Source organism: Adiantum capillus-veneris, chromosome 25 (assembly GCF_014529385.1).
Source record: "Adiantum capillus-veneris isolate H3 chromosome 25, ASM1452938v2, whole genome shotgun sequence".
Classification (NCBI taxonomy): domain Eukaryota; kingdom Viridiplantae; phylum Streptophyta; class Polypodiopsida; order Polypodiales; family Pteridaceae; genus Adiantum; species Adiantum capillus-veneris.
Genome location: NC_140955.1, coordinates 130953721 through 130971350, shown reverse-complemented (window position 1 = coordinate 130971350; position 17630 = coordinate 130953721). Strand labels below are relative to the sequence as shown.

The following is a 17630-nucleotide window of genomic DNA, read 5'->3' as shown; positions in this document are numbered from 1 at the left end:
CAAGGATGCATCTACTTAACCTACTCCTAAAACAAAAGAAAATAACTCTCAAAACAAAAACTAAGTACAAAACTCTGAAATTTGCATTTTTCAGTCTAGTGTGAACTTCATTGCTCTAATAGCCAACAAAGCCACACACCAAGCTCTAAACCTACTCTCAACACTTTACTCTATCTTTCAACTACTCTTATGGCAAGAAACTCACTGCTACAAACACAAGGACCGAGGATGCCTCGATTTTTACTTCTACCCTACTCTATCTAGCTATTCTATCTAAGGTAACTCTATTGGACTCAACTGTGTTCAGACTAGCTTAGGTACTCAATCCCCAACAACGACGCCAATGTCTGAGGGGGCTTTTTACAGCATCTGTCACATCTCACAAAGAGACGATCCCAAAACTAAAATGTCAATCCGAGGGAACAAGTGACTTGACTAGGGCATGGAGGCATGCCAAGAGGTTGTCATTCTCTTGTTTGAACACAACACAATCCGTGGAAACAATATATGAACTCTCTAATTGTGAAAAACCTAACTTTTATCTCTTTGATCCAATCACACATCCACATGCAAAACCAATAGCAAATTGACTCCAACCAACAACCAACACCAAACTTGGCACGCACATTCCTTACTAGGTCACAAACACTTTTGCACCAACAAACCTAAAATCTGCATACTGGGGAAAATTGCAATTTTCTCTAGCAACAAAATTGCGGGTCGTCGAATCTAATGCTGGACATACCTGTAGGTACTTCTAACTATTGGGAATCTAATGCAACTGACAGAGTCTCAAAATGACGCTCGGATAGTGAGATATGTCACCTGGAAGGTTGTGGGAGTCGACACTCAGATCTCGCGAAACTCTTGCAATGTAGATATCAACGTGAAAAGCTCCTTGAGGCTAACCCGTTGATGCTCTTGGCTTGTCGATACGAAAACCGTATGGTGCGGTGCAAAGAGATGAAACCTTGATAATAAGAGGGAGCTCACGATGTACATAGAAACCTTATCTCTTTATTAATGATAATAGAACTTATGCTCAAAACCTTACAAAGTTGCCTTTTATACCCTGGTTAAGGGTCTTATCTACAAGGGCTATTTCTACTTCAAAAATAAGTGACCTATCCGGGAAACTTATGATATAGCTTGGAAGCTCATAGCCCGGGATTCCGCCTAAATGAAAAGTGAACAAAGATCTAATGGTTTTTTGACAAATAAATTACAATCACTTTCTGTTACAAGGGCTTAAAAAACCTCTCGAGCATCTCCTCTCTTGAAAAAGCTTCTGTTATTGGAATCTTCCAACACTTTCCATGGGCTTTGCATACACTTGGCAACGTCGACTTTCTTTGACAAATGTATGAAAGTCCAAAACTGCGTTTTTGACCACCTATCAGCGAATAACTCAAAATCGAGTGCAAAATCTCATCGAACTTTCTTCTACAAAGTTGGAGAATATGATCATTTGCGAAGACTTGCGGGTAGAATATTTGGAGTTAACTTCTATATGCAAATATTTTAAAAATGCAAAACGGATGATTTGGAATTCTAAGAGGATCTACAAAGTATAGAGACACCTTCTCCTCATTCCTCTACCACAACTTTGGTATCAATGAGGACAATGGGACTAATGCGTGCCTAATCACCCCCTCTTATAGGCATCTTGACATCTTTAGGAGCCCTTGAAGTGCATGCCTATCTAGCCTTGCCTAAGGGCCATGTACCCCCCCCCCCCGGTCCTACCCTTATCTTGACATCTTTAGGTGCCCTTGAACTGCATGCCTAGCTAGCCTTGCCTAAGAGATGTGTCCCCCTGGTCCTACCCTTATCTTGATAGCAATCTAGTCTTCAACTAGAAAATTTGACCAAACTTCTATGGTACTATACCATCTAGGCACAAAAGATCTCAAAGTAGGTGAGCCAACCATTCTTGGGACCAACAAAGAAAGCATTCAAAATTGGCTAGAATGTACAAGAAGTACAATGGCTCTAAAATGGATGGCAATCCGTACAATCATAAGGCCATATTTTGTCAGAAACTCTTTGCAAATGGAATGAGGGATCTACCCACATTGATGCAAGGATTTGTGCCAACCCTAACAAAAAATCCTTCAATAATTTTCAAATGGTTGAACCTGGTGCACTTTATGACTTTGATCCTTTAGTTGATATGTCATAACTGTAGGGATTAGCAATAATGCAACCACTCAGATTCCAAGCTTCATGTAAAGGAAAAATGAGTCCACGCTGGATTTTATAACACCACAAAAGCATTACATTGTTAAATGTGCAAGCAATGAGAAGACACATCAAGAGCATCAAGTCTCTTATTTCCTAGAGGGTCTAATGAATTGAGAGAACCATGCTCATTTATTTGATAAAACCCATATAGATTCTGACAAGTGTTGTTGCGATTCTATCACGTAGGTTTGTGATAGATGAATTGAAAATGTAACTCTAGGGTCAACAAGAACATAACATTGGCCAAACATAACGAGAGTAGAGAGTTTAACAAATTTGAACCTTTTCTCAATTGTTTGGATTCCATCTTCAATGTAATCAGTCTCAATTAGAGAACAATTTATTGTGGAGAATAGTAGATGGACTTCAACTAGCACAATCAATGTTGTGGGCTTCCACTTATTGATTACATAATTAACCTTAGGTAATGGGAGGGCTCCTTGTGAGTTTGGGAGGCTCACCAAGTGACCCTTTTATGGAGGGGATGTTTGAGATGAAAATATTCTCTCTCTCTCTCTCTCTCATCTCAATCATAAATGTATATGTAGGTTTCACAAGCATTTTTAGCACTCTAGGTTGTGCAAAATTCAATAATTTGTTCCCCATCTCACCATCAATTCAAGGCTTCCCTATTGTTTTATTGCTTTGTGTGTACCTTCTTTACTTGCAAAGCCTGTATAGCATGCAATAAATGGTGTTCCTACTTTCCAACCTACTTCTCATTGTGCACTTTTTTGAATAACCAATTAGTAATTGCAAAAGGAGTATTTCAGTTGGAAGTGTGGATACAAAAAGGGTAACTTTCCTCAAGATTACATAGCTTAGGATGAATTAGATCCCCTCTTGCCATGCACAAGCTTTGTGAAAGTGACTATTTCCTCTACATTGCATGTGCATCTGACATCCACATAATGGAATTTCTAGGTGTGCTCAGGGTTGGATGCACAAGCATTGTGAAAACAACTCTTGCTTGTAACTTTCGTTATATCACAATTTCCGTTATAGAGCATGTGGGTTTGATATGTGTATAATTTTACTTTGCATACTTCTCGTCAATGTAAAAGACTTTTGATGTCGCTTACTCAAACACTGCAAATTGTTTTGAATTTTACTTTGCATCCTTCTCGTCAATGCATAAGATTGTTGTTGTTGCCTACTCAAACATTGCAAATTCTTTTGATTTTTTTAATGTTTATTTTTATAGAGAGTACAAGAACTTTGAAACACACGCACACACCCTACGTACAACGGCCTCAGAGGCATCCCATCACACACACACACACTCGCACATGGGAACGGTCCCTAAGGACTTAGAACATGTTTTCGGGTCGCCAATGGGGGATTGAACCCAAGACCTTACGCACATAGGCTATAACTGATCGTCGACTTCCTTTGAATTTTAGTCATGATGGTGGCTCTCACATAATGAGTAAGTAGTACGGCCGGCCGCCTTCGACGGCCTCTCTCTCTCCCCCTCTCTCCCTCTTTATCGCGTGCAAAGGGGCTTGTTTTTGTTTTGGACTTTAACCTTCATATCGCAGATTGCAACACGTGTAAAGGGCTCCCCCTTCCGTCATATTATGTTAGTAGATATGGTATAATTCGGTCATAAGCTAGTTCTATTTATGAGAGTAGAGACTAGAGATCAAACCTTACATGACACTATGATGAGTGACTACATTACACACAAACCTATGAAACTACCGTTGCAAAGCCTGGCCTATATCTCACACGGGCATGGGAGGAGATGGGATCTATGGTGGGATGATTGAGCACCGTAGATTTCGGGCTTCCGTGGACAATCTAAACTCGGGTACAATGTAAACTCGGGTACTCAAGTTTACTTACCCAAGTTTACTTCGCTCCTCCCCCCCGCCCTCAAGGATTGAACCCACAACCTAGGGTTTGAGGGCCATGTGGCCTATCCACCACGTCCGCGCATGTCACTATGGAATGTACATGTTTTCATGAAGTTTTGACGTGCAAAAGTATCGGGACGGGCAAAAGTAAACTCGGGTACCTGAGTTTACAAAAATATCTGAGTTTATTTTTACGACAAGATCTACGACGCACGCTTATTGTCGAGACCCAAAAGTGATGGGAGCCTTTGATCCCATCTCCCATGCCCGTGTTAGATATAGCTGAGGGTTGCAAAGAGGGCTTCGATATGGTAGACAATGATTGGGCTGTTTTCGATCGTATAGTAGATTCGTGTAGATTGGGTGTGGCAAAGTATGTTTTGAGAGAGTCGAGTGCGTGCGTGCGCGCGCGCTCTTCTGCTCCTCGCTGAGAGTCGCACCGTCGCACTACGAATGGCTCTACTTTCAGCATCGTCTCTCTCACCAGCAGCTTCCATTTCTGCGTCCTTACTTTCCTCGGCGCCGCCCTCTTTCCCCTATTTCTCTTCTGCGCAGTCAGCCTTTCTCTTCAGGTAGCATCGTCTCCACTTGTAATTTTTCACGACAATTCATGCACCCGCACCCACAATGTGTGTCTGTATTGCTATATCTGCACCTCACAAATGTGAAAACCAATGCAATGAGACAAATACGCTGCTACAAACTCCGGTTGTATATGAGATTGTAGTAAAGGTAGCCGTCTGGCGAGCCTATGCTCCATGTTGGAAGAAGGGCAGAAGTATTCTGGTTGATCAAGCCGCAGTAATGAAATTATCCACATGCATTTTTTTGCTAACGAACGCTTCTCTGGAAAATGGAATTTTTAATCCTGAAATCAAGGAACATCATGAAAGCATGCCCATGTGCATTCCCCCTTCATAAGTAGGTAAGTAGAAGCAGGTGCGAGGGAGCCTCACAAGACAGGCTGTTCGGTGTGTTGATCACTCCTTTCTTGCTTTTGCAGTTCTCTCAAATATGTACACTTAAAATCAAGTCATGGCTGCCATTTCAAGAAGATTACACAATGTGCTCTGTCCGTGAGATCGGAGGTGAAGTATGTTGATGGAGTTGAAGCCAAGAAGCTTGTCACAGAAGAAGGTTACTCTGTCTTAGATATCAGAGACCGCATTCAATATGACAAAGCCCACATTGTCCCCAGCACACACATTCCTGTCTACATCGAAAATATGGACAATGACATTAGTAATATAACTTTTCTTGCTCTTTTCATCTGCAATTTAAAGTTGAATATACAGTTAAGCGCCTGCCTTTGTACATTTGCTTCAATTATTGGCATACTTGAATGCTTGTTCATAATGAGTTTTTTGATGGAACCAGCTTATGGACATCTTTTGCAATTTTTACCCTACTTAAATGCTTTGCACACAATGGTCTTAAAGATGTCTTTTGTCTGTTTGGGGCATTCGACTGGAGTTCTAGTGCATTTAAGAGCTCATGACTTTCTACTATTTTCTGTTGCTCTTCACAAGTTGGTCAGTTTGGGAAGTCTTGTTAAGAAAGTTGTGTGTACGTACCGTTGTGTTTATTCTTCAATTTGGGTCCTTGTTCTTGCCTTATTTTGTCACTTGGCAACTCTCTCTCTCTCTCTCTCTCTCTCCCCCCCCCCCCCCCCCCCCCCCTCTTTAACTTTCTGGTCTCATAGGTCACTTTGGCCTTTTGAAGACGTTAATATAACATTTCATTTCATTTCATTTCTCTCTCTCTTTAAGGTCTCTTGGGATAGTGTCCTACGACGTTAAAAGAATCTTCTTCCCCTCTCTCTCTCTCTCTCTCTCTCTCTCTCTCTCTCTCTCTCTATCAGAGGAAAGACAGTCTCAGAGACGAATCACAGATTTCTTTACACCAGCCAGAGGAGAGCCAACGGAGCAGTCATTACAGCAAATCTACTCATACTAGAGGTACACTACTTGATCGAGCCACGGAACTTGGCAGATCCAGACGCCCACGACCTCGGGGGGTCTCCCACTACCGACGAAGGCTGCAACAGAAGATACAGATCACTCTAGCTCGACATGCAAGACGCCCAACCAGAGTACTGACCATGGAGGAGGTCGATGAGATCCGACAATGACCGATGAGAAATTTCATCTGAACCCACAAACCCCCCCCCCCCCCCCCCCCCAATTTCCTTTCTCCTTAGCGTCTTAGTGTTAGTTCTTTGTAACTTTGTAATTTCCGTTTTCCGTTTCCATACTTAGACATTGTATCAGATTCACCAATTTTAACTTTTTGGTCTCATAGGTCATTTTGGCCTTTTGAAGACGTTAATATAACATTTCATTTCATTTCTCTCTCTACCCTTGGTTCCACCTTGTAGTTGTTGACTTCTGATCTCGTGGTATGACTATCCACTTTGAAGAACACTGATACTTTTGCCTGGCTTCTTGTTTTTGGAAAATTGATTAGTGGAATTGTGGAGGTGATTTATGCATATTAACAGTTTGTGCGGCACCTTGCAGCATGTTTGGTTCAGTAACACTAAAGTTTCTCTGACTCCTCTATGCCAAATGAGGTTGACTTATCATGGCATCGGAGCTTAAGGGAAAGCTTCAGACATTTGGAAAATTGTGGTAGGTCATAGCCCCTTGTTTTTGGGTGATGTTTATGCATCTTTTTGCAAGAAGACGGATAGAAGGAGCTCTTCCCCTGCTTTATACCTGCACTATTGCTGAATCTATTCCAACCTATTGATCGAATGATTGTAGCTTTGTGTAAATCCTTTCCCATTCGGCCCAGGCAGATACAATGATTTTGTGACAAATCCCTTTGTAACAAGTCAATATAGCTGTATGCTTTCTTTGTCCGTTGCACAGGGATGCTGCTGCCCATAATTTTCTCAGATCAATGCTCAACATCTTTGTCTAAGCTTTTAATCTAGCCCCATAAAGGCTGCCAGTGAAAAACAAAGTTTTTATTTGGCAGATACCATCATATACAGGACTCTGCACAACAACTTTTCTGGCTTGTTCTATGGCTTGGCTTTCACAAAACCCAATCCAGATTTCTTGTCCTCAGTAGAGAAGAAGTTTTCAAAGGACAGCAAGTTATTACTTGTTTGCCAGGAGGGTCTAAGGTGGGGAGTCAAGAAATACCTTGTTTAAGTCTTGAGTGCAAACCTGACAATGTCTTTTAAATGCGATCTTTCATCAAGGCAGATGCTTATGTATGTTCACAGGTCTGGGGCAGCAGCAGACCAACTTGAGAGGGCAGGCTTTCAAAATTTAGCCTACATAAGCTCGGGTTTGCAGAAAGTTACCCCAGGTCTGGTGTTTAGCAGATTACGTAGCTGAAAGTGCTGGTTGATATAGTCAGAACTCCATGTTTCCCTCCCCCATTTTGTACAGGGATTTTTGACAAAGAGGGACCTCAGGAGCTGCAGGATGCAGGTAAAGGAGGGCTAGTCACCATTCAAGGAAAGATTTCTACGGTCCTTGGTACAGTTCTTGTTGGTAAGTATCTTGATTTGTTGTATTCATTGCAGTTATCAAATGTATCATGTCTTGTCCAGCTTTAAGCAAATGGCTCTATATCGTTAGCAAGGTCTATTTCTTTGTGGTTTGGTTCTGACATTGGAAAATAAATAGGCAATTACGGCATGCAAGCATGCTTGTGACTGTTGAGCCATATTACATAATCCTTTGAATTTATTCCTTTGTCAAGAAAATGCTGTTCTTATTCTCAGGTGATTACGTATGTCATAAGTGAACAGATGAAGCTTGTAGGACCTTACTTGTGGCTCCTCTACTTCTGACAGTTTTGCTCCTACCATGTTCTCTTAAATTCCTAAGAGAGTATACTATCACAAAACACAAAAATCAGGCATGTGCCCGTTAACTTGGCCTGCTCGACTCCTTTTTGTGCTGGAATGTGTGCAGCTGCCCTAAGAAACGAATGCTAAATATTCTGGATGTCCAGTAGAGTACGTGCTGCTAGTTCAGGAGCTGCTTTTGAGGGTTCTGTCTACCATGTCTAGGTTTTCTAAGCAGCTTAGAAAGTTAAGAGGTACAATAATTTGATGCGTTTCTCTTCTGAACAACAGGCTAGCTGGTAGAGTGGGGTTGTGTCTGACAAACTATGTGGCTTGTTCTTCCATTCACACACTGCCAGTACGGATTGACTGACAGTGCAATGTAACCCAGGCCTTATGCATGTTGTAACTTGAATTTTAAATGCGATGTCTACTTGTGGCTGCTATAGATCTGGGGGAGAGAGCCTCTACCACGGTTATCATGGGACCTTGTGGAGTGGTGTCGGTCTTAAGATGCAGATTAGTGTCAGGCAGTCTCCTTTTTTGAGTATTCTGCTAGCATTGGTCGGCATATTCTGTTACAACAGCAGAGTTTGGAGTGTCGGTCTACATGATTGGATTCTTGGCTGGAAGCTGGCCTATGTCATGCCTTCATGTATAGATTTTGGTTCTTCCTCTGGGATTTGTATTAACCGCCCTACACTCTACTTCATGTGGTTGATGGCTCATGCTAATTTTCCAGTGGGGACATGGGCTGGCAATGCTGGCTACGATCGGACTTCTTTGCGCTGCAACTTACATGTAGATGAGACTAATTAGCCACTGCCTTTTTGCTCACATGTTGTTTGCATAGGCTTTGTCTCTCAGGGTTCGGTTTACTGGCTGTTACAGTTCCTGGGTCACCTTACTTTTGATTGGGAAGGAGAGGATCTCATTTTCCTACTGACGGATCTCGGCTACCGACGGGGCACATTGGAAACGCCGCTAGATATTATCCCTGCTTTTGATTCTCAACCCTGCAAGCTGATTTCTGTACTCTAGTCATAGTCACCTTGTGGATGATATTGGGAAGCTAGATGCTTGCATGTTGTTGGTGGTCAAGTTTCCGCTTCGTCTACGTTCGTGTCATGGTCACAGGGCCAGATTACTTGGCATTACTCTCCACGTCCTGGCTCATACTGAGCTTGGAGTCCTACAAACGTTTTGATTTGTATGGCTTCTTGAGGACAGGCTGACCCGAGCTTGGAGTCCTTGTACATTTGTACTGCTTCTTGAGGACAAGCTGACCCTGTACACCATCCTGAGCTTGGAGTCCTTGTACAAGCTGACCCAAGCATCATCAAGGACCCACAGTACTCAGAAACACAGTCTTGTCTTCATGCAGTTTTGATTGTAATGATGGTCTCTTGTTGTGCTGGCACAGTGTGAGGAGATTCCTACAGACCATCCTGAGCTTGGAGTCCTCGTGTGTTTGTTTTGATTTGTAGGGCTCCTTGAGGTCAGGGTGAGCCAAGCATCCTCAAGGACCCATAGTACACAGTAATAAACTTGTCTTCATGTAATTCTGATAGTGATGATGCTCCTCTTGCTGTGCTTGTGGCACAGTTTGAGGAGAATTCTCCCTCTCTTGAGTCATAGAAGAATGTATATGTCTGGAGATCCGAGAGAATTTCTTTGAAAAGCAAGAAATAGTTTTGGTCATTCATTGTATATTTAGGGTGGCATCATCCCTCTTTGTGGTAATGGTCTCTTGTACATTTTATCTTGAGGTTGTGCTCTTGAGATGTTTTGTCACACTCACATGTCTGTATGTGTCGTGTGGACATGCTACTACGACGTATTTGGAGCTAAGGTTTGTCTACGGAATCCAAGGGTTCAGTTACAGCAATTTTGTGAGCCTATTTGGAGGTGCTGCATGATCGGACAAGTCCATTAGATTAGGTTTTCCAATTTTGAACCCTCTTGCATAAATGGTTTGTACACATGTTTGACATATATTTTTACACTTTGGTGGGCATTTGGCATTACAAGCATGTAGATTTAGGAACCCACCATGTCACAAATTGATGACGTGGCAACCCACTAATAAGTTTTCCAACTTATGGACAAATGTCGAGGGGCCAAAGGGACACATAGGCAATTAAAAAATTGCGTAAAAACTGTTGACGTGGCTGGCTGTATGGACGCCTGCGATATGCGTTGCTGACATGGCAGGTGTACGAGATTCCGCGAATTGCGGTGACTGCTTTGGGCGGCAACTTTTGGCATGGGATGCTTTTGGAACCCAAGCTTTTCTTGTAAACTGCTTTTCCAAGGCCTTTGTCCAAAGCAGTCAATGCAATTTGCGGAATTCCGTACAACTGCCACGTTAGCAACACATATCGCGGGCCTTCGGACAGCTAGCCACGTCAACAGTTTTTACGCAATTTTTTAATTGCCTGTGTCCCTTTGGCCCCTTGGCGGTTGTCCATAAGTTGGAAAACTTATTAGTGGGTTGCCACATCATCAGTTTGTGACACAACATGTCAATTCCCACGACAATCGGATTTGTGAGTTGGGAGATGTGCGACAATTTCACCTAGAAACTACCCCTCCTCATGATTATTAATGAGTCACCATGTGGGTTAATTTATTAAAGCGACATGCGTGACCCAGGGTCAATTAAGTACTTAAGATGTGCCTGTGGTTATAAAGCCACAACAGTCGTCATCAGAGTTTTTCCATACGTCAATCACACATCGGACACACACGGGTACTTCCTACGGAAGTACGGATCAAACCACCCGAAATTTCACACGTCAGTTTCCAGATAGCCTACTACATAGGATGCTACATACATGATACTATACTACACCATGTTTAAAACTCTATACACAGAGAAAACCATAGAAACTTTAGAAATTAAAAGTGGACTCTGGAGAGATGGTGCCTCTAAGTAATGATTCATGAAGTAACCTCCAAACAAAAAGGAGTCGGGAGTCAAGACTGTAGAAGCAGGCCAAAAAACATTCAGGAATGTAGTCTCCTGAAGACAGAATTCAAAACATAAGTACAGACTAGAGGCTAGAATCTAAACCGTAGAGTCAATAGTGAACGGTGAACACCATACGACATAAGTAAATGTCCAAAACCATGGTCCATAAGCAAGCGGCCAGGCGCAGTGAGCTCTAACTCTCACCATAGCTCACATCCTCATCGTCATAAGCAGCATCATCCTCGTCCTCATCCTCATCCTCGTCCTCATCCTCATCCTCATCCTCATCACCACCAAGTGAGCATGATGCTCCAATATGACTGGTACCAACAATGGAAATAGGTTCTATCGCATCTGTAGTACTCTGTGCAATGGCCCTGAATCTCTTGCAGGGCAAGCAAGCGGTCCTCATCGTTTTCCTTATTGAGCATTTCCAATGTGACCTCCATTCTCTCATAGCCGCGCTCTTTGATTTTGGATGTGAGCCTCAAGTTCGTGTGTATGTACACAAGCTTCTCTGTATGAGATGGGAGTAGCCTATTTCTTCTCTTGGTATGAATGAGAGAGAAGGTGCTCCAGTTTCTCACATGGAGAGGCGCATGTCCCTTGTGAAAGCACCCTCAAAGCAAGAGCTTGCAAAGCGGGTGTGCAAGCTTCAAAAGTTTCCCACCATTTCACTCCCTCTTGCATCCTCAATGCATCTTTTGCATTTGGATGAGCAAATGACTTGCTTTCAGCTTTATAAAAGTCAAACTCATCAATTAGGGTGCCTTGCAAGGTCAAATCACCCTTGATGTACCTGTCCAAGAATGTCATCCATCCTTCATGCACCTTGCTATCACTTTCTTGCCCTCTTCCTCGCCATATGGGATGCAACATGTATCCAACAGCATGTAATGATCTGTGCAACATATTCCATCTTTCAATGCATAGATCCCTAATCTCTCTCATCCTTGCAGCATCAATGCCTTGCATGTTTTCAATTTGCTCTACCATGCAATCCGTAAGCTCGTACATAAGCCCCATGGTGGCTCCTTCCCTATCAGCCAAACAGAGAATTTTCAAAATCGGAGTAGAAATTTTCAAAATCAGCCTAGAGGCTGGCGGATGCATTAAACACAATGCCTCGGTGCCTTTTCATCTTCACAAATTTGTCATCAATCATAAGCTTGCGCATACCTTGCATGCATCTCTCATCCACAAGATTCACCAACATAATAAGTAGTACGCAAATTGAGTGGTTGACGGCTTCATCAAGTCCTTCTTGCTAAGTTGCTTTTGCAACCCAACCAATCTGTCCAATGTTCTCAAACAAAAGGTCAAGCAATGGCAAGCACATTTGGTAAAAAAAATGTGTTTCCACTCCCTTTCAATCATCTCCCCAGCACCAACACAATTGGTTGCATTGCCCATGCATACCTGGACAACATTTGCTGGGCCAACCTCTCTGATAACCTGTTTGAGATGCTTATAAATGAATTCCGATGTCTTTGTTTTCCCAGATGTGTCTACAGCTTTCAAAAACATTGACCCATGAATAGAGCATGCAAGAAAGTTAATGATAGGCCTGCGCCTAGTGTCAGAGCATCCATCACACACAATAGAGCATTCATATCTTTTCCATTTCTCGCGCACACCCATGATCTCAGTCTTTACGCATTTGACCTCCTCATTCAATTCTGTGGTGTGCAAAGCATGATAAGAGGGGGGAACATACGAAGGACCTGCTTGTTCAATCGCTTTCACCATACGAAAAAAGAAAGGCTCCTTACTTTCCATGTAGGAACCTCCTCAGCATAAAAAAACCTGCGCAAGGCTTGGTGTGCTTGCTTCCGTGCTTGCAAGCCAAATGCACTTGCCAGACCCCCTTTGCGCAACCTTCCTCTTTTTGCTTGAGGACCCCACATTGGACTTTGAAGAGCCACTTACATTAGTCGTTCCCTTAGCATGCGCACTCATTGAAGGCTGAAGCACCTACTTGAGCTTGAGAGGCATCTCCTTCCAAATCATTGACCAATGCATCTACAAAAGCAGCTCTATCTTCTCCCTCTGGCCTTGCATCTACATGCAATCTTTTGACAATCTCTACAACATCGGCTGGGGCCCCATCACATGGGCGTCCCACACCATGGTCAGCAGTGCCCAAAATATGTGCACGGTTACGCAAAGGACCATCATCCCATGAATGCCCACAAAAATTAAATTTGCAAGTCTATTTTCCTTTTGGGAGGCACTTCACTTGCTGCACATATTGCCACTCGGGACGCTTGGTTCGGCCCATCTGTGCAGTGTCTTGGCTCTCGCGAGAAAGAGTCACGCCACGCGATGGTTTAGGCTTTGTGGGCGCGGGAGAAGATGAAGGACCAAGGTGAGCAAGAGAGGGCGAGACCCGAGACTCGAGAGGATGGGCTTGTCGTCAAATCTCGCGGTCCCTAAGTCTCTGCAGTGCCTGCATACAATATTCAGAGAGCAGCGGACAATATATAGAGATGCGAAATTGTTCACGCGGCCAAAAACTGAATACGTAAAAAATTGGGGCAAATTTTGACTTGCGTTGGTTGGCCGTACGGAATGACATTCCGTACCTTGTCTGTACTCGTACCCATACGGAAGGGTGGTTGCCCAAACGAACACGTCCGAAAAAAACTATGGACGTCATCATCCCATCACATTCAAGGGCACCTAGCAGAACCATCTCCATTGCGCATTCTGCTCTATAGTATTTTTTCTCTCCCCTTAGCGGTGTTCGCGGAGATCGCCCCCATCGCCCCCTCTTTCCTGGCATTTTCTTTGCCACCATTGCTCTCCCATCTGTAGCTTTTGGCAGCACTCTTGCAGCCCATCATCGGCCTATACTCCCGTGCCCCATTGCCCCAAGTTTTACCTCCCCGTGCTGCCCATCATCTGTTTGCTCCCTCATCTACTACATTTTCGGCTTGGTTTGGCACAATGGATTTGCTTCCTTTTATGTCTTGGATCTGTGTGTTTACAGCCAACATTCAGTTGTGCAAATCAGCTCTAGGTGTCACGTGACACATCCAACCCTATGTGTCCGTGGACAAGCTACAGCATGATCAGGGTTCAGTTCAGTCAAGTCAGTCTAGAATAGGAAGTGATTTGGCACTTTTGTGAGTCTGTTCGCAGACCGTGCATGTCCAAACACTTGGACTAGATGCATATCCTCTGGTTGCTCACAACATGACCATCAGATTCCAATCAGATCCCATCAGTAGCATTTTTACAGTGCATAGGCCTATTTTCCCTATTTTTGACATTTTTCACATATTATTTTTAAGTGACTTTTGTTGGAAAGTAGGTAGGGCAATTTTGCTAAGATAATATATAAAGAAACCAGAGTTAGCAGTTTCTGGCAGAAGAGGCAGCAGGAGCAAGAGCACTCGCTCAACAGGCAACTTCTCAGCAGAACCCCAAGCCCTAGCGTTTTTGCTTCACAAGCATAAAGCTAGCGAGCCGACGCCCTTCCAAGCGGGTATGGCATTTACCGTCGGGTTTCAAAGGCAGTTTAGTGAGGTGAGTGATAAGTTACCTAGAGGAGGCAACTCCAAAGGGAAGACCGAAGCAAGTCCCGCAGTACTTGGGCCTCTGAACAGAGGTACTTGATCGCTGTCACGCCCAAATCCAAGTGGCGAGTGGGTCTCTCAAGGGATTAGTCATGGCCCTAAGAGTGTAGATAATTCTGAGCTCTCGTAGTCCAGAGGAAACTAGTGACAAAAGCGTCTGCCTTCGGTTTCTGGGTGCATAGTCCCGGTCGTTCTTCTTGTATACTTTTTTGGTGTATGAGGGGAGCGGCCGGGCGTGCCCTACCCGACTCCGAAAACAAAACAAAAAAGCATAAAGCTAGCGCTTTGGATCAGATCAGCCCTCGCGTTTTGGTGCACAGCAGATCAGCCCCTACGCCTTCACGACACAGCAGATCAGCCTAGCGTTTTGCATTTGCAGAACAACCGGTGACAGATTTGCAGATTTTCAGCCTTAGCGTTTTTGCATCTACATCATAACCCAGCGTTTTGCAAATTCACCGCGACGGAACATCAAGAAACCTCAGCGTTTTCAGTTTTCAGCCCTTAGACACCGTAGATCAAGTCCCAAACCTCGCAGATCTCACCTTCCCGCAGGAGTTCCTCGCCGCACAGTCAGTTACCACAAGGTTTACAGTTTCAGCCCGGAAAACGCAGATTTCAGCATCTGTGTTTTCAGTGCATCGTCGTCACATCGGCGCCATCGACATCGTCTCCGACACAGAGCCAGAATTCAGCAGATAGAAGATTTGCAGATTTCAGCCCTTAGCGTTTTCAGTTTTCAGCCCGTCTCGTCGTCGTCGTCGTCCTCATCGTCATCGACATCGTCCGCAAGTCCAAGCATTGTAGAGATTTGTGCAATCATAAGTAGACCGCTCTGGCCATAGAGAGTGGGACCTACGGAGGAGGGTTTTACAACGTCTCTGGTGTCGTATTCTCTTCTCTATCTCTCAGTCTCATGCACTTCCATTCATAGTGTCCATTCACTTTGTTTGTGTCCATTGCACTCTCTCACTAAAGGAACGGCAGGCTCTCCCTCCCGTAAGTAAAAGGAACCTTGAGAACAGTTCGGAGCACTCATCTTGAGCAAAGTTCAAACATTCATTCCGTTGCACCTTACATTGGTATCAGAGCTTTGGCAGTGTTCTGTATCACTCAAGGAAAGAACCACAAATTTTTTTTTTGCTTGTTGAGGTTGCAGGAACCCAAGTTCACTTGGGCGTGTCGATTCCTAATCGTGTTTTTGAAGAGTGACAGGAAACCCAAGAAAGAAGGGCTTGTCAAGCCTCCTCGTGTGTCTCTTTTAACTCATTGAGAGCAGATCGTGCACTTGATGGCTGGCCAATTGACGCGAGGTGGAAAAAAGCAACCTTGGTGTGAGCGCAAGGCCGGTAAGGGGTGCACCCGCAGGAAAGAGCAGAACTTGGGTGAAGAGAAGATCCTTCTCTAACACAGATTGCAAGCGAAAGAAGAACTGCAAGACCCTCAAGAACCTCAAGACCCTCAAGAACCCAAGAACCAAGACCCCCAAGAACCCAAGTTCCTCGTGAACTTAAGAACCCAAGACCACAAGAATCCACAAGAACCCACGACTTCAGTGGATGGTCATCACTTGAAGCGGAATGGATATTTTGCTTAGAGGTGATGAGCATGATAGAGGCGAAGAAGAATTTTCTCCACCAGGAGGTTTTTTCGACCCTCCCCCTTCCCCATCTATGCCAAGGATTGCACTAACTCCTATGGAGGCTTTCGACAAGATGGTGATGGACATGAAGTTAGACCGCGAAGCACGAAAAGCAGAAAGAGAAGTAGAAAGAAAGGCCTATGAAGAAGAAATGGCAGCCATAGAGCGTAAGTACGACTTGGAAGAAAAAGAAAGTCAAGCCAAATTTGATCGCGAAAACCAAGCAAGAAAAGAAAAGAGTGACCAACACATGAAAGAGTTCTTGCGACTCTTTTCTCAAGTGCAGGCACAGATGCAAGAGATTCAGGAGACGAAGACTCTCTCAGTCTCTTCTTCTCCCAAGCATGACACACAGGATTTGCATGATGATTTGGATGATAATGATGAGCTTGATGATTTGGATGACATTGACAAGCATGATGATTTGCATGATCAAGATACGATTTCTCACAAGCATGATGAGTTGCATGAAGAAGATGTGATTGTCCACAAGAAGGATGATGTTAGTTGATACTTTCTCTAGTGAAGCTAACCTCATTGTAGATTCGATCAATCACGAAGAACCTATCTCGGCTCTCGAGCCTAGGTCCAAAGAACCCTCACAGGAAGTATTATGTGTTCGCATGATTGGTAGGCATGCATTTTACGAGTTTTTCATTCGTGATTGTTTCCTGTATTTTAGTCAGCGTCTTTATGTGATCCCTTTTCCTAGGCATGACATATTGTATGTTGAGCACGTTTCAGTCATGAATGAACACGAATGTATGCGGATTGTTCATGAAAAGCCGAAAAGTATGTATGTCAGGAAGTCACATTCCATGTCTCTTCCTTGGCATGACACATTCGTAGCACGAGCACAAGGAAGTATGAGCACCAAGCATGGGCATTTCCATTGTGAATTGCCACAGTTGATCGATTTAGATCAGAAACACAAGATTCGATCTCATTGTTTGCGTGTGTGTGGTGAACGGGTTAGCACTGCGTTTCTTTGTTCATCTACATTGCAAGCACATTCTTTGAGGAAGACAAGATTTTTTCCAGTCACTTTACATGGAATGGGTATGTTCATGTTTTTTCCTTCCCCTTAGCGGTGTTGGCGGAGATCACCCCCTCTTTCTTGGCATTTTCTTTGCCACCATCTCTCTCCCATCTGTAGCTTTTGGCAGCACTCTTGCCGCCCAGCATCGACCTATACTCCCGTGCCCCATTGTCCCGAGTTCTGCCTCCCCGTGCTGCCCATCATCTGTCTGCTCCCTCATCTACTGCATTTTCGGCCTGGTTTCGCACAATGGATTTGCTTTCTTTTATGTCTTGGATCTGTGTGTTTGCAGCCAGCATTCAGCTGCAAATCAGCTCCAGGTCTACCTTGTGGTGGCCATCCGCAACTCATCGAGATAGCTCCAGTGGGTGTGGATTGAGATAGCTCCACATCGAGACAGCTCTGGCTGAGATTGCCTTCTCGTGCCTGGCGTATTCTCTGCCACCATTGCTCTCCCATCTGTAGCTTTTGGCAGCTTACTGG

At 44.0% G+C, this 17630-nt stretch overlaps 1 protein-coding gene across 1 annotated transcript in view; it reads left to right on the top strand.

Moving 5' to 3' along the window:
- The first annotated feature begins 4416 nt into the window (after window positions 1–4416).
- LOC147425665 (Rhodanese/Cell cycle control phosphatase superfamily protein) overlaps window positions 4417–17630 on the top strand; it is a 54125-nt gene continuing 40911 nt past the window's right edge. Inside the window, exons 1-5 of the mRNA XM_086499627.1 lie at window positions 4417–4675; window positions 5107–5345; window positions 7086–7236; window positions 7339–7424; window positions 7508–7612. Of these exons, the coding sequence (XP_086355753.1) occupies window positions 4557–4675; window positions 5107–5345; window positions 7086–7236; window positions 7339–7424; window positions 7508–7612 (700 nt within the window). The 5' untranslated portion in view covers window positions 4417–4556. The remainder of the gene's footprint in view (window positions 4676–5106; window positions 5346–7085; window positions 7237–7338; window positions 7425–7507; window positions 7613–17630) is intronic.